At 36.8% G+C, this 25,806-nt stretch overlaps 1 protein-coding gene across 3 annotated transcripts; it reads right to left on the reverse strand.

Annotated features, from left to right (window-relative positions):
- Nucleotides 1-2,024: 2,024 nt before the first annotated feature.
- Nucleotides 2,025-25,323, reverse strand: LOC107822645 (exocyst complex component SEC6). 3 transcript variants are annotated; one of them, XM_075232804.1, is made up of 25 exons: nt 25,177-25,323; nt 24,911-25,097; nt 24,219-24,292; nt 23,916-24,004; nt 23,703-23,793; nt 23,402-23,491; nt 23,208-23,287; nt 22,554-22,646; nt 20,365-20,391; nt 20,040-20,147; nt 19,774-19,936; nt 18,614-18,669; nt 16,150-16,258; nt 15,247-15,387; nt 14,979-15,158; nt 14,225-14,308; nt 14,036-14,122; nt 11,348-11,392; nt 9,706-9,784; nt 7,045-7,114; nt 6,751-6,838; nt 6,556-6,645; nt 3,481-3,597; nt 3,249-3,311; nt 2,025-2,483 (listed from the first exon to the last, which is right to left on the reverse strand). In XM_075232804.1, the coding sequence occupies exons 3-25, from the start codon at nt 24,285-24,287 to the stop codon at nt 2,352-2,354; spliced, it is 2,151 nt and encodes a 716-aa protein (XP_075088905.1). In that variant the 5' UTR covers nt 24,288-24,292; nt 24,911-25,097; nt 25,177-25,323; the 3' UTR covers nt 2,025-2,351. The 3 variants fall into 3 exon arrangements, with proteins under 3 accessions (XP_075088905.1, XP_016504675.1, XP_016504676.1); XM_016649189.2 differs by having other exon boundaries at nt 24,219-24,257; nt 25,177-25,302; XM_016649190.2 differs by having other exon boundaries at nt 24,911-25,195.
- Nucleotides 25,324-25,806: the final 483 nt, after the last annotated feature.

Genomic DNA, 25,806 nt, shown 5'->3' on the forward strand with positions numbered 1-25,806 from the left:
ATATTTCTTAAGAGGCGTGTAAAAAAAATTACGACAGATAATTTGAGATAGAGGGAGTTCATATTACATGGACGCCATAGGGGGTATACTAGTTTTGAAGATCATCACATCAAATTTTATCATATCATTTATAGTTTACATATCATTTATAGTTTACATATATTAATAACTTCCATGATATGGAGCAAAAGAACCAAATAATCTCCACACCGGAAAAGTGTTCACAAGTTAATAGTTCTTCAAAGTTGTTGGAACTTGTCAATGGAGAAAATACAGTTTGATAATTAAAAGATAAAAGAGCATAACTTTTTTTTCTTTGACCCTCAAGAAATAATACAAAAGAAAAAGTAAAAAAGCTAAAAAAAGGAAAAATAAGTTCAAAACTGTTAATTGAAGATATCCTCAAAGAGCTAGTTTGTCTAATGTGTTTGAATGGCGAAAAGTTTGTAAAATAGAAGCAATAACAAGAGACTCATCATCATCATTATCATTATCATTATCATCTTCTTCATTTTCAATCACTTCTAACTCTGGTGTTGATGGTGGTGGTGGCGGCGGAGGAGGTGGTGGTGATGGTGGTGGTTGAGAAGAAGATGAAGGAAAAGAGAATGAATGGGTAAACGAAATTAGTACGTGCATTTTCAATGCCACAAAAAGCAATAGAAGAAATATCATAAGCCAAAGCAGCTTCTTCAGCAGTATCAAAAGTGCCAAGCCAATGCCTTTGTTTTGTGTTTGGATTTCTAATCTCAGCAGCATATCTACCCTATGGCCTTCTTCTTACACCATGATATTTTGTTGAATGTCTTGAGCTTCTTCTACCTAAATTTCTAACATGCAATTGAGGAATAATATTTTCCATTTTCGCTTCTTTTTTTTTTTTGCTTTTAAATGGGGTTGAGGATTCAAAGAATTTTCTTGACTATGGAGGGATGGAAATGAGATGGGATTTATATACTTGTGAAATGACAGAAGCTTAATGGTGTTTATTAATAAAATAAGACTCCACTGATTAGCACTAAGATAAGCTAATTATAAAAAATGAGTTAAGATGAGTGTTCTGTTCTTATTTGTGGTTTGGTCAAGTGGAGCAAGTGGAGAAGTGTTTAAGTACAAATTGCATTATTCCTTTGACGATTGTTTGTGTCAACCTTTATCCTTAATTCCCTCTCTTTGACATGATTAGAGCAAGCATAATGCGGAATTTCTGAATTTCATATTTTTGGTTTGTTAATTTTTTTCGCTCAAATTTGATCTCTCTCTGCCTAGTGCCTCCTCTGTCCTCCTATCATTTGTTTCCTCTCTTACATGTTCAGAGGCAAGAGTTTTAAGTACTTGTTTATGACAACAACAGTTACATCTTAATCCTAAACTAGTTAAAAGCGACTATATTAATCTTCAGTATTCATTACGCTCCATCTGAACAATCTCATGACAATACTACATAATTTATTTTTTCTAATACAAACCAGCAGGTCTAATCTATCACCTTTGAAACTCGTAACGTAAACTCGCATAAAGTGGCAATCTAGCACAGACGTCAAGTGATCATATGTTTATACAAGAAAATAACACTTGCATGAAAAATACGTGATTTGGAATGAATAGAATATTATTTCCTTCATCCCTATTTTACATCTATTCTATTTTCTTTTTTGTTTGGAGTTAACCAAGTAAAACTCTTACTAGAGATAATTCTTTGAAGCAGTCCAAAGCTGAGAAGAAACTTGCTCATAACATCTACAGCTATTTGGTATTTTTACGATTTACGAATGAGAACGAAAACTGTCCTTTTCTCTGTACAGTTCTCAAGGTTAAAAGAGTGAAGAATCACCCCATCTATGATTTGAGTTCCTAAATTGCGTATTTAATTGTATTCGTGTCCACAATTACAATTCTTAAACCAGCGTGGCAGTGGCTAACTAGTTGATTGCCTAGTTGGCATTTCCATGAATAAATATCTTACAGAAATTAGCACTAAATTTACAAGTTTTTATGCTACAAAAATAGGGAGAAGGCGAGGATACAAGAAGGAATTTCTTCATTGCTAATTTTAGGAATTCGCGCACGCACACGAGAGAGACTACATGAACTCAACTGACCTATTATCAAACAATCATCACACGTACAACCGGAGTGACAATACTGAAACTACAACAGTTGCAAAATTGATACTGGACAATAAAATGAATACATATTTGGCAAAGGCAACTAACATCCGTATAAATGGGCTAATTAATCAGAACATATAAATACGTAGAAACTATAGTCCCAATCTGTACATTTATGATTAAGGCATGTACAGGAAATTTTCTTCAGATTGCAACAAACGACTTGTTGCAGCAGTTGGATTATGTCAGCTTTCGCCATATGGAATGTTTTGCAGCTGATAAGCACTTCACCCTGGGGAAAACAAAACCTGTCTTTGGGGGATTTCCATCCACCAGAGAATGTTCATAGATTTCTTTGCATTCTTGGACAACCTATTTCACAAAGAAATCCTCATCAAGAAAGCAATAAAGAGAAACCAAAGTTATCATCTCAAAGATAACGAACAGCCTTAGAGGGCTCACTAATATAAGGAGCCGCTGCAAATGCATGAGAACCAAGAGCTTAATGCTTTTGATATTTTTACAGGTAAATGAGTCTTGGAACAAGTTCATGTAATTTAGAAACAGGTGCAGCAGAAAAGTAAAAAAAAATCGAAGCACAATACCAGAGCTCTTGCAATAGATGTTTAGAAGGGATCGACAAATAATTTGGAGAAGTCTCTAACATGGTTTGGTCATAAAGAAGCCTGACGTCGACAAGCTTCTGCTTTTATATGGAATGTATATATTTATATTGAGTAAATATATTATCAAAAGTAATAGCAAAACAATCTATGTTGCTCGGGCTCTCCGAAAATATCGCCGGGTGCGTGTCGGATTCTCCAAAAGCAGTGTATTATTGGAGAATCCGACACGGGTGCGGCAGTATTTTGGAGAGTCCGCGCAACATAGAAAACAATGACTTTTGATTTTTAATGGCGAAAAAAGAAACATTAAATCTTGTAGCCTTAAAGCATGGCAAATAATGGCAACTTACTAAAACAACATGTTAACCACTTCACTAATGCATTGGCAGGATGTAATGTAGAAAGTGTGAACAAAAGAACTACTAATGAGTAGCAATATCCTTTTCTCAGATAGTTCAAATTTTGAACTAAAACTTTGAGCATGTGTGCCACTTAGATAACACATGTATACCTCTTTTGCATCTTTTCGCGGTATGCCTTCTCGCAGACCCACAATCTTTTCAACCACTTCTGGCTGCAGTTGAGAGTAACAATGCTCAATAATAGGGATTATCACAGAACAACAAGATAATGATTTTAACCACCAGCTTCCAAACGGTAGATTCAATTTTTAACTGACATTTAGATTCATATCTCGGTTTTGAGATTTCTTTGCATGGACAAGAGCAGACAAGAAAACTTACTGGACAGTCCGGTTGCTGTTCTAAAATATTTGTGTAAACCAGTGTGAAGGAATCAGGGCTCTCAGATGAAGCAAGTTCTCTCAAGTCACTGAGTATCCTTACTCTGTTCTCTACTTTCTGCAGTGGAAGTGAAAATTTGAGATTATAAAGAGAGATCATGTACTCCTTCTCCATTGACATACAACATCTCCATCAAAAGACAACTTGGAAGTTACCAAAGTTAAGACAACATAACACAAGTGTATGTGCATACATATGCTTTGTGTAGATAATTTAAAGCACCAGTAAGGCAGATCTATAAATTTCAATAGGAAAAATAGGATCAGTTAATTTTTTTTCTCTAACTGAGAAATTCCGGAGCGCCAGCAAGCACACGGTTCGAAGCTCGGTGGATAATGACCCCACCCATCTACCTATTCCACTTATATCCGGGCGCTTATGTGTGCGGCAGGATTCAAACTCGTGCAGTGCGCCTGATCTACAAATCACGCGCAACGCTCTCTTTCTCATGGATAGGTCATCACGCATTGCGCTCTTATCATTAGAGCAAAGCTCAGCGTCCAGTAGGATCAATTAAATTATGTTATGATTTCTTAACTAGCTTGAAGATTGAATTCATATCCCAATGATATTTTAGAAGTCACCTTATTTTTCTGTTGACAAGAAAATCTTTTATCAGAAATGCAATATAGCATCATTTTGGGGGGGTTGGAAACCATATACATCTATTGTTGAATTGCAAAGAAACTATTCACACAAAACCCTTTGAAGCTGTTATGACTATCGTATCTTTTTTGAACTGAACACCTTCCTCTATCATCTCTGGTCTAATTTTCCCATCCTCATATAGGAGTGCATCTTTTTTAATAGAAAAATTTCGACCCTGCCTGCCTATGAAGAACTTCAAGTCTATTGGGAAAAGATACGGTAGGAAACCCTGCAGCTTTTTAGGACTGGGCGCCTAGCCATGTAGGAAGACTCACCCCAGCCACTATAGCAAAGCCACCCCCAACTCTAGCGGAGAAGCACTCTCCACCCATTTCCATTTTTCTGTGAGCCAAAAAACCCGCCCACCCCCTTTTTTTGAGACCCTTAGTGATAAGTGACTAGTCCAACAATTAAAAAGACACCTAACGCCATGGACTTACTGGATGCAGTGCGGTATTTTTCTTTAATTCTTCTAACTACGAAAATTTCCGATCTCCCCAATTCTCTTGTTAGTTGCTGACTTACTTTGCCTCTCCTTTAGCCATTAATTTCTGCATTTCATTCACATTTGATAGAGTTTAATACGTCTATACCAGCCGAAATCCAGTTTCAAGGTATTGTTCGCTCTGAACCAATCTTTGGGACCTCACGAGTTTGTCCCCTTGGGCTTTAAGGCACCTTAACACTTGAATCCTAACCTTATATGGCTCAAACTTTCCTCTCTCATTCCGACGTAGGATTTGCCTAAGACAAGTGTCGCAATGAACAGAGTTGAACCATGTTGTTACATTCACCTCCAATAGGAACTCAGCGTACTCGCTGAGGTTTGCCCCACCCTCGTACTAGACGAGGTACCAGCTCTGATACCACCTACCATGACCTAGAGGGGTGGGGCCAAAGCGGACAATACCTTGATATTCGGGCCTAGGCATATTTAGGCAAGCAACAAAAATTTTCTAGTATTTAAATTCAGTAATATAATATTCACTCGATCCTTCAAGATATATAGAAGATATATTAGAGAATATATATGGCCTTTGCATCTCTAAAATGTTGCAAATCAAATGTGATTTATTAACAATCACATGATATTATCGTAAAAATTGAACTTTGGTCTCCAAATACCTCGATATGGTATGTAAATGAGGGACTATAATCTAGCAAAAACATACATGAAATAAAGGCCGTATACTATATTTAATGTTTTATAATTCATCTTTTTAAAATGCTACTTAAGATTCATAATGCTTCAAACCATTTTAAAAAAAGTCGTATGTATAGCCCCCAGGGCCTAGCTCAAGTGGCAAAGGGTGGTGGATTTGTGTCTTAGGTCACAGGTTCAAGCCCCCACACCATGCAAAGTAAAGCCTGGTATTTAAGTGGAGAAGGGTAGAGGGGCTGGCCCATTATCCACCGAGTTTCGAAGGCTGCGGTTGGTCCAAAGGAACGGCCCCAGACGGATTTCTCGGTCATCAAAAAAAAATGTCGTATGTATAATACCCTGATACAATTTTAAATCACAACAAAGCTCTTACACTCATTATCATGGATCACATAATCACTTTTGTCAACATTTTTAGCAAAGTATTTTCTCCTGTTTGCAAAATCTCTTACAAATTTCTTGCTGGAAAATTGGTGCTAACTTATGCAATGTTCTCCCTATTAGTGTTAAATAATGTTACAAGCTAAAACTTAAAAAGTTAAGAGATTTGAGGCAATCTATTGATTCTTTTTACATGTGGGGACAAAAAGCGGATTCAAATCCTTTCTTAAAAAATTTATTGTATATAACCATCAAGTTAGATTAACAATAAGTCTAGCATTTTTCATTCTTATTTTCTATTTGATTGCTACCAGATTGAATTCCGGATAAATAAATTGCCACCATTTTAGCCTTAAGAAAAAAATTTTAAAAAAATAGCCTTAGATTGACACTTTGCTATAGTAAATTAAAAAAGTAGACCTTGTAAATAAAGTAAATAAAAGTAGTGTTCTTGCACCAAAATTGGAGTTTAAGTTAGATTAAGCCAAAATAATAATAGAAGAGACTGGTATCGTAATTTTTGATTATAGAGTCATTTTGTTATTTTAAGGCATTAAACTCATAAGTTAGAACAGGAAATTCAGAAAAAGGATTTGGCAAACTTTCTAAAGACAGAAAGGCAATACTAACACAAATCTAAATCAGAAGTAAATGGGATAAGAAATGAAGTAAAAGATGTGCACGTAAGTTGAGCTGCTTATCTATTTACCACCCTCCCCAAAGAATAAGAGAAGTGCAATCGGTACATGAGTTTCGAAATTCCCCTAAATAAAAATATACCTCAGGTAATAGTAAGAGTTCAAAAAGAAAGCTGTTGGGCTTACAGAAACACTAATGTACTCCCGGAAGAAATCCATGAGAACCTCTTCATCGAGCCTCATCCTCTCAATCGTTTCTTCTTTAATGTAGTTTTTCTACCATGTGAGAAACATAGAAATAGTCAACTAAATTGTGTTATAACCCAACAAAAAAAAAAGTAGTGTCAATTAAATGAACTGTGAGAAACTTTTCAAATAAACCTGGGTAAGTAGATGATCCACATAAACAACAACAGTCTCCTCCAGGCAAGCCTCGACAAAACGCCTAAATGATCTTTCTTCAATGTACCTTTTTCCCAAATTGTGAAACAAACAAAAGTTAAGGATATACATGCCATTCATTCTAGGATATTCCTCAATTAGAAAGTGTTGCTGCTGCTGCATATGAATATAGAATATAATGAACTCACATAAATAGGATAAAGAACATTCCAAGGGAGGAAGAAAAAAAACAACAGATGATGTCATTCAGCTAAAGCACAGAAGAGAACTCACATTTTAACATCGGTGAAGTAGTCTGAAAATGTTGCAACTAGAAACTCGGTAACCTGTCCTTCCAACCAATCTGAGACATGAAACAACGAATTTCCAAGTGAAGACTAGAGTTTTAGAATCATGGCAACCTAACACATTTGCATAATTTCTGACTTGAACTAATTTATTCACAGAATGCTTCACATTTTTCTTGATTGGCAAGAAGAAGATAGAATGCTTCACATTTTGTACAGTACATAATGGTTAGACTCGTTTCTCTGTGGCTAGAAATATCTTGCTTCGAATGTCCATTGCGAGGTTGCAGAAGAGTACATATCGGTTGCAGATCTCGTTTCTAATGTCAACCATTGCTAGGTTGTCCAATGCTAGATTCAAGTTCAACCATTATAAAAAAAAAATTGATTTTGCACCGGGTGTTTGAGTCTCTTCGAGCCCCAACTAATCCCGGGGGGTGCACAGGCCCTCGGCAAGGAGTTTACCGCAAGTGCACCACGGTTAATTCAGGTTTTACCTAGTCCAATGGCCCTCAGAAATTGTTTGCACCCAGTGGGTTTCGAACTTGAGACCTTGAAAGGGCGCAAACCCCAAGGCTCAAGTCAATTGCCACCAGGCCAACCCCTGAGGGTTAGTTCAACCATTATAAAATTCTAAAAGTTAGTTTCAATTGGTTACATCTATCTTTTCTTGCATTCCCTTAATCCCAAATCAATATCCCCGTTTGACTATTAAGATTAGAGGTGATTGTTCGTTGAATCAACAAAGTGCAATAGCCAAAAACCCTTACCTAAGATCATCGATGGATACTCCTAGACTGTGAAAGAGAGGGCGAACTGGGAATCTAATAAGATGCATCGAATGCCCTTGCCCTGTTGCTAGAATAGGAGCTGATATTGATTGAATGAGGGAATAAAAAAGGACCATGATACTTTCTGCCTTTAGAATAGTAGAGGAGGTAGAGTTAACTTAAGTTTTGGTAATTAAAAACAAATTCCAGAAGGTTCCACATTAGGAAGCTGAACATTAACTTTGTGACAACTGTGAAAGGAAGGGAGACAATCATGGGAACTGAGATGGAGGGAGATTTTCTTATTCCTCCTAAAGACAGGGAACTAATGTACCAGTAAAGGTAAATGAATACAGATGATGAGACTTCTATATTGTAAGAGCTGAAATTGGACAATATTTGCACTGTAGGTGCCTTTTCACTACTAACATAATGCTTAGATGGTTGTCCCATGAAAAATTGTCATGATTGCAAGGAGTGACAATGGTTGTAAGATGTTTTCAAAATTTAATTTCTTTTAATATCTCACTCTGACTATGATTTTGTAGCCCATTCTACTATCATATTGCCATAAGGTCTCATCAAACTAGAATGACAAACAAGTATGCCCTGCAAGTCAAAAATAGGTCGGACCACCACGGTACGAGTTAGGGATGAACTTGTTCAAGATAAGTGTCTATACATCCTCCAATAACATTTCAAGCATCTTAAAGATTCAGAAGTAACAAGATGATGGCCAGAGTTACTATTACCCCCATTCTATGCAAGAATGAAAATAATCCCAGATCTTCCTTTATCAAAGAATTGATTCTATTTTGGTTTTTCTTTAGTTATTCAAAGAAATGAATGTCATTCTAAGCCATGCCGCACAGCTAATGACTCCACACAAAATTATGAAGTTAAATTTCACTAGTAGTATCTTAATGTGTTATTACTCCATTTTAAATTACTTGTCCAACTTTTCTCATTCGTTTTAAAAAATACCAATTCAAACTACATAAGTAATAATTATATTACCTTAATGTTGATGTGATGTATTTTCAAAATAATTATCCTATAATTTCCAGTTAACATTTACTAGTACTAATTAAACACTTTTCATACTCTAATATACTCCCTTCGCTCAAAATGGAAAGTCTAAATTTCATTTAGAAAAAAGGTTGAAACTGTAAATTGTCATGTGAAACCACACATCAGGTTTTGTCTTCCAAAGTATAAATAGAAAAGGTTTGTTACGAGAGGAGAAAATGTGTGTTATCTATAACCTTGTGTCATAAAAAAAAATGTGCCATTGATAACCTTGTTACTAGAACAATGTGTGGTGAGGCACATGTCACGGATTTGAACCCTGCAACAGACAAAAGCCTGGTGTTCACGTGGAGGGGGGGGGGACCCATTCGAACAGTGTGTCGCAGACCTCAGGGATTTCTCGGTTTAAAAAAAAAAAGGCAGCTACACCAAACATTTCTTTTTAAGAACATTTGACATTATATTTAGACGCGAGAAGGAAAGGTGGAAATTGTGTTGGGGATGGAGGGACTAATAGTCGAGTCAAACTTTCTTCTCTTCAGATTTGAGCAGATTCTTCAATATAGGGGTAGTTATGATGACGCTATTATCAACATAATAAAGAAGCAAATACATGTATACAATCAAAACAATCCAAATGGAACAGAAAAGTAAAATAGCATAGAAGCAACGGTGCAGATACTGTACATCGTAAATTGATTAGAATCACTTTGTGAACATAGCACAAGGACAGAATAGATCCAACACTTCACCAGTAAATAATAGGCAGTAACAGTTCTAAGATAGATGCTTCTAACATATGGGACGAGAGCTCCTAGCAACAGAAAGAAATCTGAGGAACATCTCACCTTTCTGATACAACTTAACGAGCAATTCCTCTACTCCTGGATCTTCAAAGATGACACTGACAGTTTGATGAACAGCTTCCTGAAATTAGTGAGAGCAACTCAGGTACAAAGTAATGATGTATCACCAATAAAAAAAGTCAGATATGAAGTACTGGTAAAAGGCAACTATGGTCTATAGTGTACCCATAGAAATTTACTCCCCTTTCTTGCCATCCCCAGCTCCAAGTACACTATTCTTCCCCTTCTCAAAGATCGATTGCTCACACAAGACTTGAGACCTCTAAGCAATGAACACTCACAATAACGGTCCCAGAAGGCACAAAATGCATCTTCTTGGATCACCTCCAATGGTTGTTCAATTTGGGCTTACGCAAAAAAGGATTTTGGATTTTTGCTGTTGGGTACTTGGTACGGACTTCTTAGTCGTGGTTTCGTGTTTAGGTAGCTAGCATTTACTGGTTGGCCATGGGTTTTGGCTAGACCCAAATCTGCAAGTTTGGAGATGTTCTGGGTTTCCGCTTGGAGTTAGGTTGCTTAGTTTGCGGGTTTGGTTTGCATTATAGTGTTAGAGAGGCCACGTCTTTAGTGGGCTTATTTGAGACAGGCATAAATTATGTGTTAGCTCTAATCTGTCAATCAATCTATCAATTATGCGTCAATCCCAAGCTAGTTGGATTGAAAACATGCACCCATATCCATTATGTTCCGGTCCATTTCATTCCAATACTAGCACGGTTACTAGTCTTTTAAGGAAAATTAAAAGTTCTCTAAAACTAAAAGTTCTCAAAATCTCACACTTATTCCCTTATCCACATACTAGCATAGAATTTCTCAAAATAAACTATAGATACTCCTGGCAAACACACAACCTAATATAAGTCTAACAAACTTAGCTTTAATGCGAACTCTTCGGTATTGCCAATATGGATCCTCCACTTCTATTTTGCTCTGTTCTTAACTAACTACACATTGATTCCAGAAGCTTGTAGGTGTTTTGAGACAATCTCCCTCCACGTCTTTTTTGTATAAGCACCTCCATGTAATGTTAGATCTATCTTTTACTTTTTTACCACCTTCAATCATTATATTGTCACACCTGCGGACCAATCTAATTTGAGGTTTACATAAGGCATGGCTAAACCATCTCAAACAATCTCTTATTTTATCCTCCATGCGTGCTACTTGTTGTGCCCTCTATGTGATCATTCATACTATGAGATGTGGAATATTCCTATTTCCATTCAAGAAGCTATGTCTTGAATAGATAATACAATAAGTTGAAATAACAAGAGACCATTTGTTCCTGATAGAGATTTTGGACGAGTTACATGTTTTACATTCCGATGGCCTACTTCAATTTTCTAAAGGTTTTCACCTAATAGAGTGCCCATAACGAATACATGTTCTTTATTATTGCTTCAGAAGATAGCCGTGACATGCACGGCATGATTCTTGAGACCTTAAACCTTAAGCAATATCGAATTCATGCACCTACGTCTGGCTTATATCTAGTTTCCAATAGGCTGTCCCTTAAGTTATCCATAAAATTGAGTGAGGAATTAACTCCACAGTAAATAGAGATATGTTGCACACTTAACCATAATAATAAAGTCACCATCCATAAAACCAAGCCAGTACTTACCTTTGCAACCTCTAAAAAACCTTTGCATGTGTCCTCGAAATTAACCTGAGAAGCAATCAAATAACTTAACATAAGAGGAGTTAAATGCCAACAATGCAACTTCTAGGCCAAATAACTAGTAACAGTAATCAAATTGACAAGAGTTAGATGCAAGTGCCAGAAACCAACTTCTAGGCCAAACAACTAGGACTTGACAAGAAGCGTTAGATGCAGAACTCTTTCCCCATGTGTAAAATCCATATATTCAAAACAAATCATTTTGTCCCAGAAGGGGAGCCTTGGAGCGATAGTAAAGTTGTCTCCGTGTGACCTATGTGAGAATGCACGGGAGAAAAATCTACTATTAACAATAATACAATGAGCCCTATATAAAATACATATTCTACTCTTACCACATATGGGACTAGGACTTATTCTACTCCTACTACATATGGGACTAGGACATATTTTACTCCTACTACATATGGGACTAGGACTATTTACACATAACTATCTAACACTCCCCCTCAAGCCGGTGCATACAAATTATATATACCGAGCTTGTTACATATGTAACTAATACGAGGACCAATGAGCGACTTTGTGAAAATATTTGCAAGCTGATCATTAGATATACAAGGCCGCTAGACTCCCCCTGAGCAACAAAACCAAGTGGTTGCTGATAAGCAGAAGTTGGCTGAAAGGCCGCCGGAAATATTACAAAATAGGTTCTAAAACACCACCAGAAAACAGAAACTTTGATGTAGTTTATATGGGTAGGCTCGGAATCACTAGACGAGTAAGTTGTCCTTAAGAAGTTTTGCCAGAAAGTGGCTGGAATGGCTCACACACGCCGAAAAAGTTATTGTAGTTTGTCGGAACCCTAGTTCTGGCGGCGCGTGGAGGCGCGTGAGGGACTTTCTGCCGTAGCAATTGATTGGGGTTCTGTCGCCCGACTTTTCCGAATAAGATGGTAGTATTGGTTTCCGCACAACACTTACCGATGAGGAGATAACGCAAATCAATCTTGAGTCGTCAACTGGAAAGACGTACGGTGACTGACTTTTCTATTTCGATGGAACTGGAATTTCTGGGGTTTGGTCGCACTAGGGTTTCGGATTTGGTGGTGGTACTGGTATATGCGCAGTACCATTGTTGCAATGATGAACCCCGGAAACAAGACAAAGTTGCCGAAAAGTTGCACGGCGACGAGATCTTTCTTCCCCGATGTCGCTGGAATGATACACATCGATAATTTTCTCATTGAAGCTCTGATACCATGTGAGAATGCACGGGAGAAAAATCTACTATTAACAATGATACAATGAGCCCTATATAAAATACATATTCTACTCCTACTACATATGGGACTAGGACTTATTCTACTCCTACTACATATGGGACTAGGACATATTTTACTCCTACTACATATGGGACTAGGACTATTTACACATAACTATCTAACAACCTATATGTCATGGATTCGGGCCGCGGAAGCAGCCACTAATGCTTGCATTACGGTAGGCTGTCTACATCACATCCTTTTGAATGCGGACCTTACCCGGACCCTGCGTGAACGCGGAATGTCTTGTACACTGGCTGCCCCTTTTTTTTCAACACATTGACTCATTCTGGTATACACCAGGCATTAGTGAGTCTATGTATTATATTATCTCATAGTATAATACGGTAGAATTGAGCCATAAAGGTTGTACCAGTGTTGCAGTTGCATAACTTCAATCTCACCGAGAATGAAGGGGGGGAAAAGGAGTTGCTTGAATGTGGAGGCTGATGAAAAGAGAATCTTTTATCAAACGACACACACATGCATCAGAATTGAAACTTTCATATTTCCACACCCAACTTCTGATTCTTCTATGCTAAATTTCCTCATGCTTAACTCACATAAAGCGAGCTATATCTTCTGATGATAGGTCCTTTGTGGATTAGTAACCCACATCATTACATTGGTGATAGAAGAGCAATGTGACCCTTTTCACATTTCTACTTTTTCTTTGCTAGAGCTGTGGCGGAGATTATCCGATTGTTTGACAAATCTTATGTGCTTCCACTTCAGTTTTTGAATCTTTAACTGGAAAGCATTCGGCTTTCATTGCTGAAAAAGGGTAAAATTTTCTTTGGCAACATACATTATTGGCTGTCATATCAAGTATTTGGTTAGAGCCCAATGTCAATACGCTCTAAGATAAGTTTCTTGCAGAACATGTTTAGAATATTGTATTTTCAATCTTCTACAAGGTGTCCTTTTTATTGATAAATAATTAATCAATCTTCAGCGAGATTGACGGTTTAGTTTATTAGAAGTAACATTTCTTATAGTTGAGGACATTCGTCCTCCTCTACACCCTTCTACCTTATAAATGAGACTCTATTTTCTTACCCAAAAAGTAAAAAGTAAAAGGAGATGAAGTAAAGATATGATAACAACAAAAAGACCAGCAAGATCCACAGAAATATTACAACAGTATGAACTAAATATATGGACATATAAACCATCAGTATATCATCTTTCTAATCAAATCTGACAGTCTGACATATCACATACAAAATAAAAAGTTTATCAGACTCATCCTAGACGTAAAATTAAAAACAAGACGACTGATGGGGAAAAAGGCAGTAACAGCAATCAGGATAAAGCACAGAAGATGCACGCAGAAGTTACGGGGAAGAGAAGAAACTAATAAGCACCTGCTCGGCATAGTTCTGTGGGAGAGCTTCAAGAGTACTAGAACTTAGCTCCATCGCGAGATCATAACAGCGAAGATTGTTGTTAATCTGCCATAGTGTCTAGATCTTAGCATAGTTGTATAGCACCAACATGATTTAAAGATATTTCTACTTCACAATAAACAGTTTAGATTTCAAAATTTTACAAACCATTGCACATAGGGATTCCAGACCGATTTCGGAAGCAGGTTCCTCCAATCTCTTCCTCTCAGCTGCTTGAAAATCAATCATTACCTGGAATGAAACATTATCAAGTAACCAGCAAAGTTTCTTTTCAGAAACCTGAAAATCAAGTTGTTACCAATCAAAAACTCATGAATTTATATGGAGTAGATTACTAGAAATATATCAGAACGGGAAAGAAATAAAATTAAGTCCTTTCAGTCTCTGAGCAAGTTTTTGGACATCTGATCAAGCAGATTATCATATAAACACACTCATAAAAGAGAGGGAAAACAGTTATCATGTAAACACAAGATCATATTCCTTCTTTTTCCCTCTTTCATTAAAGGGCAGCTTAGATTAAAACTGGAAAGACAAAAATTCCTCTTTGAGCAAGGATATAGAAGATAAATCATTTCAGAATAACTGCTTCTCTCAAAAAACAAAGTCCAAAAATGCTTCAGATACTCGTGAACTATTTTCTACAAGAACTCAAGTACTTGAATATCACTTGATACACATTTTTGATGAGGAAAAATACTTCACAAAAAATACTGAGGACAACCATGCACCATTAACCCCCTACTTCAAAGGAAAATGTTAACTAAGAGTCCATGGAAAATTGAGTCTGTTTTGTTGTAACACAAGCATGATTATTAAGGGATAAGAAATGATGCCACCGGAACAGAAAGCATTGGAGATTTTTCCTTGTAGATGTATATAATGAAACAAAAGAACTTACCTGAATGAGAGCCAGAGCAATCCTGTATAACATGACATCAGTGCTATTTTCTCGTACAATTTGCACCTGCTCCCCCAGGATCCTAAATAAGTCAACAGCAGCAGGCGTATAAAGTTTCCCATCGTCAGTCTTTTTAGGTGGCTGTACTTTGTCTGCCTCAAGGATGTTCAAGTACCATTTCTATGTTACGAAATAAGATGAAAAGTCAGTATCATGTATGTCCTAAAATAATATGAAAAGCAGTTATGATAATAAATTGAGTTTAAACCTTTGTCGTCGCTTGCATTCTCTCAACATACGCATTCATGAGGGGATCCATTGCACCACTCTCAGAGCAAACTTGAGCCAAAGAATCATCAACTCCAAGTCCAATTAGACTTTCTTGGTAGTCGACCACCCAACCTGTTACCTAATTCATGGATTGGGAAAACATCTCAATTCCGAATCATACCAACATCTCTTGCAAAGGGGAGAGAGAGCAAGAGAGAGAGAGAGAGAGAGAGAGAGCATTCACCCACCCATATAGAAAAGAATTATTGGGAAGATGAACATGCTAATGCTGAGAGATGATGAGGGGGAGTAACTAAAGTTAATTATCAGTAAGTCAGGAAGCGGCACTTCGTTTTTGCAGAACTATGTAGCTCATGGACACAAAAGCACAGTTATCAAAAGAATCAGAAAGGGAGAGAGGAAACTAAATCAAAGCCCTTAGACATGACTGCCTTTCTCTTCATGAAAATTTGTTACTGGTTGAAAGAAGAACCACAAAGGGGCCATGAGCGTATTTGGAGAAGTACTAACACAGATATGTTTCTCAACATAAAGGATGCTATACCACTATTCCTGAAAGTTTACGAGGAGTGCACAATTCTGTAACATTGAGATTAATTACAAGCAGGGATAAGAAGGTATAATAGAAAGAAAGAAAGAAAGAAGCCACAGCAAGTAGTAAAAGAAACAATCATATTTGAACAAATTTTTTAATTAATATCAAATTTTCCTTAGATTAAAAAAGGTGATGGAGATGCTCTTTCATGACTTCCATATCAATAGTTTATAAGATTTTCATATTCTCTAGCTATTAATCAAACAAACAACGGTTTCTGATGCCAATATAATCCATCAGTTATCCAAAAGAAAGAAAATGCCAATATGATTAAAGTGGCATTACCTTTAAAATCTCTATATTCGTCATATTATTAGCTTGGTCACTCAGCTTTCTCAGCCACTGGACAAATCTCTCTGTATAAAGGTTTACCATGAGCTGGAAAATTTCATATCTGAGACCATATAAAGTATAAATTAGAATGGACATAACAACGTACAGAAAAGAAACAGAAGTTGACCAAGTGGAAACAGATATTAAGGTATAGATGCCACTGACTTGAAAGTGTTGCATGATTAAGACCAAACAATCACGCCTATTTAGCGCAAGAAGGAGCTTTACAGCTAACAAAAGCTTTTTGAAGAAAATCATATCAACAAGATACATGTGAAACATCTAGATCATCCTAAGTATTAGGAACATCATGCTGGTTGACTATCTAACATTGAGTGAGTTATACTATATAATATTATACTTTATCAGTAGTAGAACGCAATTAATAGCAATAAGGAGCATTTCAGCTTGTGACTAATTTTAGAGATAAGAGTTATTTTGCCGAGCAACTTTTCCAAATACAACAAAAACAAACCCAGTGGGATCATGTAGGGAGTGGGATCATGTAGGGTCTGGGGAAAGTAGTGTATACGCAGTCCTTACCCCTACCTTGAGAAAGTAGAGAGGTTGAAAACCCTCGGCTTAGAAAAGATATAAAAGTAAAGCGGATAAAAAGGCTCAGAAAAGGTAAAAGCAGGAAATAACAATAAGCCGCAATACCAGCAAAGCAACCAGAAAACCAAAGCGCAAGAACCAACAAATAATAATAGAAATCTCGGAACAAGTAATACAAGACTAGCACTAAGTAGTGCACTAAAACTACTGGTACGAAGAAGGCGCTCGGCTACCTAACCCTATACCTTAATTCTCGACCTCACACACCTTCCTATCAAGGATCATGTCAACGGTGAGCAGGAGCACCGCCATATTTTGTCTAATCACCTCTCCCCAATACTTATTCAGTCTATCATTACCTCTGCTTGGGCCCTCCACGACCAACCTCTCACAGCTCCTTACTGATGTCTGATGCATTGGCGCCTCTCCTCTTCACATTTCTGAACCATCTAAGTCTCACTTCACGCATCTTGTCCTCCACCGGAACCACTCCCACCTTGTCCCGAATAACTCCATTCCTAATCTTATCCAGCCTGGTTGCTCGGACATCCTCATTTGTTCTTCATCTTCTGGACTTAGGAGTTCTTGACTGGCCAACATTCAGCTACAAAACAAAATAAAGTAATCGGTCTAACCGCCGCTATATAGAACTTACCTTTAAGTTTTGGTAGCACATTCTTACCACACGAAACACTGAAAGCGAGCCTCCGCTTCATCCACCCGCCACAATATGATGTGTGACATCCTCGTCAATCTCCCATTCCCCGTTACAACTGACCCAAGGCACTTGAAACTCTCTCTCCTAGGAATGACTAGTGAATCCAACCTCACATTCCCGTCCACTTTCCGATCCGCACCATTGAACTTGCACTCCAATCATTCTGTCTTGGTCCTGCTCAACTTGAAACCTTTAAACTCTAGGACTTGCCTCCAAACCTCTAGTCTTGCGTTAACACTGCCTCGCGTCTCATCAATCAAAACAATGTCATCTGCGAATAACATGCACCATTGGACCTCCCCTTGAATGTGGCACGTCAGCACGTCCATAGCCAGTGCAAATAAAAACGGGTTGAGAGCTGACCCCTGATGTAACCCCATCTCAATTGGGAAATGGTTCGATTCCCCTCCAATGGACCTCACCGAGTCTTAGCTCCATCATAAATATCCTTAATCGCCCTAATGTAAGCAACAGGAACGCCTCTAGCCTTCATACATCTCCATAGCACCTTCTTAGGTACTTTATTGTAGGCCTTCTCAAGGTCGACGAACCCCATATGTAAGTCCCTCTTCCTTTCCCCATATAGCTCCATTAATCTCCTAACAATGTGAATAGCTTCCGTAGTCGAACGCCCCAGCATAAACCCGAACTGGTTCTCGGAGATAGATACACTCCTCCTCACCCTCAACTCCACCACTCTTGGCTTAGCAGCTTGCTACCTCAATAATTGTTGTAATTCTGGATATCACCCTTATTTTTGTACAAAGGGACCATCGTACTCCACCTCCATTCATCAGGCATCTGCTTGACTATCTAACATTGAGTGAGTTATATATAATATTATACTTTATCAGTAGTAGAAAGCAACTAATAGCAATAAGGAGCATTTCAACTTGTGACTAATGTTAGAGATAAGAGTTATTTTGCCGAGCAAATTTCCCAAATGGAGGAGAAATTTCAACGCAATCTCTAATGGATCCGGCATAGCCGAAATTTGAGATAGTGAGGAAATCTTAAGAGTATGAGTAGGAGACTGCCCTTTCTAGACATGTAATGTTTTGTTCATCTATCGCTAAAACTAGTTGATCTCGATAAATGGAAAAGAAAATGGGATTACAGAGGTGTACAGAGCAGAGGACAGACCTTGGAGGAAAGCAAGGAGCCACATAGTCATATATCTCTCCAAGCTCTTCTCCCATCTGAAATTGATGAGATTATATGTCAATACAAATATAGGAAATGATATCTGGATTATGAGAATAAACATACATCACAACAAAGTTATTTTCCTCTACTTTGCCATTTATAACCGGCAGAAGGATGTATCTCCTAACCTTAAATTCTTCCTCCTACTGTTTACAAATTTTCTTTTTTTAATCTAGCAAGGGGATCAATTCCATAAATGCTTTACTTAGTCATCTTCTCAACAAGTTTAAGGGTTAATCTAATGTGTTAAAACCCAACAAGACATGTCTTACTGGAAAAAAGTGTCCTGATTTGTTCAAAACAAAAAACTTCAAAAAGAAAATCATGACATGCACCTCCATGAAAAAGGGTTCTAAGTTTTAATTACAAAGATAAGAACTCATTCTCATAAGTCATAACATATGATTTATTTGTCTCATCACATCCACCTTTTTCTTTGATTGTTTGCATTTTCATTATTTTAAGAGCATTAGCCAACTGTGTGCATCTTTCCCTCGAGTTTCGTTTCTCTTTAATTTTCTTCTCATTTGCTGCATTCCTTGTAAATACTTCAAGGTGTTCCTTGAACATTCTGTGCAGCTAACTAGGTGAGACAACAGCCTTTCAATTCAAGCAGTCCTTTGGTATGACGGCAGTTACACTCAAAAGATACAAGATAACCAAAGGTGGCAAACTTTACCGAGTTGAGGAGGAATGACAGGCTAAAACCTACAGGTACCAAATGTGTCAAAATCACTCGGTGTCTACTTCATCAAAAATCTTGTCCAGTTGTTGACCAGAAGTTAGTTAGGAAGGGATGATATCAGCAACTAAAATGGAGCACGTGCTCAGGAAAACATGTATTCTATCAGCAAGATGAAGGGAAATGGGGGAAATTCTTGTCAATATGAATGACTATACCTGACAGACAACGGGCCAGGAGGTCCTTGACAAGCATCAATCATTTCAAGAAGATTTCATGAAAGATAAACTTTTTTTTACAATAATGAATTATATCTTAGAATCAGTCTCTTTCAGTTTGTTGCCTATAAAAAGTGTTTTTGGAGAAGTAAAAAATTCTAACATCTGAAAGCAGGTGTAAAAGCAGATATGCTAACCGCTCTAGCTTCCTCTATAGCTGTTTTAAGCTCTTCCTCATTGAGCAGTTTGTCAAAACGTGCTTCAACGGACTTCCTTATACTTTCATAGCATTTGTCCTTGTAGCCTTTTCCCTGAACCTTCAACTTCTGTTGTGTGAGATTTTTTGAAGAAGGTGTTTTTCTGCAGGCCAAAACATTAAGCAGAATATACATTGATATACTTTGACACGTGAGGCATGCAGAAAGTTAAACAGAACAAAAACCAGGCAAGGTAGAGCACCTACTTGGCATTTCTTCGAGGATTTGCGATTGAAGCCATAGCACCACCTCCCTCAGCCTCAGCTGCTTCTTCTGCGAGTTGCTGATCTAAGATTTCTTGCATTTCAACAACCCTGGAGAAGGGTGAACACATAACAATCCAGATCCCGGATTAATGAAATACATTGATGCGCAAGAAGGTATTACACTGTAAGTATGCAACATAGACCAAGATTGTGGGCATAACAGTGGCAGCTCTGCTACTGTACAACTACACTAAATAGAAATGAAAAAAAAATGACTTGTCTTAATCAGCTTTGGTCATGAAAATTTCCATTTAAGTTAGCATACCTTATAGCACGGACGAGTGTTTGTGGGCTGCAAATTATGCCAAACAAACAAATAGCATTATCAGTTCAAAAAAATGAAATAAATGAATGAATACAAGAAATCCAGCGCAAACTAGAAGAAGTCAATTAAAACATGAAGAATAAATTTAATACTTGAAATTATAAATGACATGCACAAATCGCAATACTTCAATAAATAGATGGAAAGCTAACTATGCCTATGAAAATGGTTATGGAACAAACAATTTTGGACACCGACCAAGAATTAAAAAAAATGAAGGAAAAACAAGAAGCTTAAAGTGATATTGTAGCTTCTGAAATAACTGATTGTATGTGGACATATATGTAAGATCTGAATAACAGCACATACATATTACATGGCATTATCTAGCCTAGATTCCTAGGTGCATTATTAATTCTGCACTCAGTCTCTTAAGATTAAGATTTGAGAGACGCGAATACAATATCTTATCTATTATCATTTATTCGTTCATTAGTTCACTTGTCTATTTATGCACCCTTTCACAGACATAGAAACAAAAAGAACTTGGACACCAAAGTCAGCCTTGAGATCCTAGCCATCAACTTCTGCGTCCTTCACCCGTCTAAAAGCTCTAACTTTAGGAAGAGGCCACTGATTCATTGGTCTGATGAGCTATCTTATGCCTCCAACATGATGATTTCACATTATAGAGGAGAATCCTCGACCTAGTAAAAACTTCCAAAATCTAATAGAATAATGTCGACAAGGAAATCACAGACTAATATGCAGACAAAGGAAGTATATTGCACTGTGTGTTCTTTCCAGTTTGATTCTTTCATGCTTTTTTTTAATACTTTATATGGTCGGCCATCCAACTTTAAAGGTGCTTCCTAAACTTGCACCGGAAAATGATACGCCAGCTGTAACAGGCAACCAACAACTCGAAATGATTGGTCACCCACCAGTATTCAAAGATACCTTGGAGAATATCTATAGGATATGTTCCATTCAAACGGGAACAACAAAAAAATGGAGAATCATTAGGAGGCAGCCTAAGTTTTAAATACCTAAGAAGAAGAATAAACAGGTCTATTTTTTGTTCTTTAAATCCGAGGGTTTTATCTCTCTTAAATATCAAATTTCTATGCTCCCCTTTCAAGTATTTTCACAGGAAAAGAAAAGAACTTATCATTACCCAGAGAACTTTAACAATACCATATTTTGATTCCCTCAGCCCTCCTCATAGGACTACAAAGTTACACAGTTGCAGTAGTGTAGTGCAGATCCATGATGCTGTCTATATGTGTATCATTGTCAAAAGAATTAAGTGTTCGGGGAAGTGTACACTCCAATTTTTTTTTAAAGGTAAGTAAGTATATTATTAAAATATTAAAATAAATAGCAGAAGCACTATGAAGATGCTTACAGGTGCATGTACAAATTAAGGGAAGACCCTACACAAAACAAAAAGAGAAGCTTGCATCTGTTCTAAACACTAAAAAAGGTACTCCACCAAAAAACTTATCAAGGAAAACAAAAACATAATATATTCCAGCAAAGAAGGGACTCTTTCACTTTACCATTTACATTGTTATTTCTGCTTATTGAATTAACATATCCCTTTACAAATATACACTGGACTCACCTGCTTTACATATGAATCAAATTGGGGAACTCTGACGATTTCCAATATGAGTACCACTGCCCCAATCTTCACATATGTAGTCCAGATAGGTATACTCAGCATAATAGTTATCAACATTAGGATGAGCTATCCAACGATGTTTGAGAAAGAAAGGGAGAAGGAAAACCATGCAATTTGACTCATAAGGTTACCTAAAGATATAGCTTGGTGACTTGGTCTCATTGTGCAAGGTTTTGAGATTACTTTTCTCTTTTATTTTTCAGCCTCTTCTAATCTTGGATGCTATACGTTTGTATATATCGATTTCAGCATTAGATGCATCCCAACAACACCATTTATCTAACAAAAATAATACAAGAAGAAAAGGAAGAAGCAAAAAGGCCTTCCAAGTTCCAACAACCACACCAGTGACTGAAGTTTGAAGAAAATTTCACAAAATTATGTGCCTTTGTAATCATGCAACAAAATATTAGTCTGAACTCCCCAAAAGGACAAGATTATGATAATGCAGGCAGCATGATTTGACAGCTTGACAAATAATTCTTCAAAAAATCAAGACTACCTCTCCTTAGCCAGTTTAGAGAAATTTGCAATATGGGCCCATAGTGTCTTCTCAAAGGTCTCCCATGTTTGATCCACATCTTCAAAATACTCTCTGACAAATTTCAAAAGTTCCAAATCCAAATGGTCAAATTCCAAAGCCAACAAAGAGGCAGAGGTCATCTGAATATCAGCAGACTAAAAGATTTTTATATATTCCACTATAGTAATTATCAATTCATAGAAGACACAGTTTTCAACTGTTCAGATGAGATTAAGATAGAGTGCAACTGGATGTTGGTGCACTGTTCTTTTTTTTTTCTTTGATATAGTATCTTGTTGTAATGTCCTGTCATCAGTCATCTTCATAATTTTCTGCATCAGCTATTGAGAAATTGAAACCAGCATATTTAGGCTGATAGTCACTATGTTTAATCATAAAGAGAGCTGCAAGCCCTCGACTGCAGCGAACTTTGAATGTGTTTATCCAACATGAAGTCAGTTCAATTTGATGTTTTTGCACTGAATATATATTATACTCAAGAACCATAAGCAGCAACAGGAAAGATGTGAACAGTTAAAAAAAATTAAAATTTTGGGCGTCAAAAAAGAGGACCTTATTCATTCATACATAAATGAACTAAAAAAAACTTTTAAAAAAATGTAAGATACTGACCTTAGTCTACCAACCTCTTCTTTATGAGACCCTGCAGCGGCTAGCGCAAACCTTCTCTTTCCATCAAGTGCTGTTAACCTCTGTAACCAATTTAAGTTAGAAGCATCAGACTATCAGCAGAAGAGTAGGGGAGTGTTGATGACTAAGAAAGCCAGAAATCTGAGAAGAAAGCCAGAAATCTGAGAAGAGCCTACTTCATAAGTGTTAATTAGTTCCTTATCATCTCTAAGAGAATCCCGTGCTTCAGAAGCCTCTACCGAAATTGACATCATTCCTTCCACATCCTACAAGAGATGAACCAATTAGATTGATTGACAATCAGTGAAGCAACAAAAAACTCTGACCTTTTGACAAAACTAAGTCACTGCTATAAAGCTATGTGCAGTATTTACCCATGAAAGAAATAAAAGTTAGGTGCAAAAAGGACATATAAAAACTAAGTACTTGTATGCTTTTTTAGAAAGCTCGGAACAAAAAGATATGAGCAAGATATACCTTCAGAGTAGTGTTCAAATTATTCCTGGTGTTGCTGAGAAGCTTTATCTGGTCATGATTTTCGATTAAGTTTTGGCACTCTTGACAAAGCCTGGTTCAAGAAGAAAGAACTCAGATCAAGCTCAAGACAGAATGCCATAAGTAACAGAAAATGCATATTTTACGCTTGAAATGCAATCATGACATTGCTAAAAATGGCGAATCTTATTATACTTTTCAATAGAAAGGAAGTTTTCTCGGAGCTGGTTTATAGTCTTCTGAGATAAGTTAAGTGATTGCAGACCAGCTTCTGCTTGTTCAACCTGCATTCCAGAAAATTATGCAGCAGATAGAGTTTAGTATCTGGATTTTCTCATAACAAACATTTCTCTCGCCATAATAAAAGGTTACAAGATGGAAGTAGAGCTTCAAAAGCTTTCTAAGTCAAAATACAGCAGAAACCCAAGAAATCACAAAAACATTTTCCACGGCATAAGAAATGAGTTGTCTAAAAATCAAGTGGAAGAATCCATATACCTGTTCAGCGACCATCGTACTAAGTTGTGCATCATTTGCCTGGTCCAACATGAAACAGTAGCAGACCATGATTACTGTATTGCATTCAATTTAAGTTCAGACCACTAAGTTGAAACTACGAGGAAATGTTACAATGTGTGATAAACAAAGCAAGTCTAAGCAGGCCAGTTAAGATCCATTAGCAACTCGGTATAATCATGACATCCTACTGCATTTAGCGGGAACCAAATCACTTTAACAAATTACCACAAAGTATCAAAAGCTAAAATTTAAATTCATTGTTTTGATGGCATTTTCTCGGATACTGTTAGATTTTCAACAAAGTGACAAGAATGAAAAGCAACTGAAATAGCGATAATGACTTAGTGAGTAAACTTAAAAGTTCAAAACGACACACTTATGTGGCGAAAAAAGCAACCAGCTCTAGGAATTACATGATCACAATTGATTCTTCATCAAATAAAATCATTTAAACTTGAATTAAGAAATAATCATGTTAGTCTCCCAAAAAATAGAAATTGCTCCACCATTTTCTACTTGAAAACACTCTTCAACTGTTTCTCATAACAGTTCCTTTAGACAACTGAATTACAAAGTGACAACATATTCTCTAAATACAACAAAATTTCCAAATTATACAAAAATCCACGATAAACAAACAAAAGGAAAGAAGCAGTGGATCTATGTGAAACCTGTTGACGAGCAATGTAATCGGCTTTGATTGACGAAATAGACTGTAAAAGCTCCGGTAAAGGCAAAAGCTTAGCGACCTCACGAACGGAGGCTTCCTTAGCCTCAACGCCAAGATCTTCGGCCATCATTTTTCTAAGTTGAAATTATTTACAAATCTAACTGCTCAATTTAATTTACTGACAAAACCTGCAAATTTTTGAGGAATTTTTTATATCTTAGAATTGAAATTGAAGATGAAGTCTATAGAGATCTCGAGGGAGAAGACCTTCAAAACGTTGATTCAAAGGGTGCAAGCAATCAGCTTGATTTTTCAGTGGAGCTCTCGAAGTGGGTCGGGTTTCAGGGTACTGGGTCGGATTGGCTTATAGTTAAGGTGTTTGCCTGTTTGGTCAAGCTTTTGCAGGAAAACAATAAGTGATTTTTAGCCGAAGCATTTTTAAAAAAGTGGAGTAACTTCTTCTTAAAAGTATTTTTTTAAAAATATTTTTGAGAAAATACACTTTAAAAGTAGTTTTAAAAGCTTGTTCAAAAAAGTACTTTTCAAATTGATTAGTCAAATATAAATTATTTTTTAACAAAAGTATTTTTCTGAATAGTACTTTTAGAAAGAAAAAAATATTTTTTAAAATAAGCCAATTTTAAAAGTTTGGTCAAACAGACTATTAGGAACAAAAAATATTTGAGGTGCGCAAATAGCCACTTTTAGTTTTAGAATTGCTACATAAAATATAGCTGAAATTTATAAAGTATTGGCGAAATACATAAACTGCCCCTTCAAGTTGTCCACAACGACCAAACAAACATCTCAATTGACCTCTGAATCATTTAGACATTTCAAGTGACTGTTAAGTAAATCAAATAGACACCGGAGTGCAACATACCAGATACGTGAGTT

Source organism: Nicotiana tabacum, chromosome 16, assembly GCF_000715075.1.
Source record: "Nicotiana tabacum cultivar K326 chromosome 16, ASM71507v2, whole genome shotgun sequence".
NCBI lineage: Eukaryota > Viridiplantae > Streptophyta > Magnoliopsida > Solanales > Solanaceae > Nicotiana > Nicotiana tabacum.

What these genes read in the sequence shown, in the direction of transcription:
- LOC107822645 (XM_016649189.2), bottom strand. Translation starts at nt 25,039, where the DNA reads ATGATGGCCGAAGATCTTGGCGTTGAGGCTAAGGAAGCCTCCGTTCGT. An exon ending in GTACGATGGTCGCTGAACAG is followed by an intron (nt 24,005 to 24,218) that starts GTATATGGATTC and finishes TCTGGAATGCAG; the next exon opens with GTTGAACAAGCAGAAGCTGG. An exon ending in AATCCTCGAAGAAATGCCAA is followed by an intron (nt 19,937 to 20,039) that starts GTAGGTGCTCTA and finishes TTTGGCCTGCAG; the next exon opens with AAAAACACCTTCTTCAAAAA.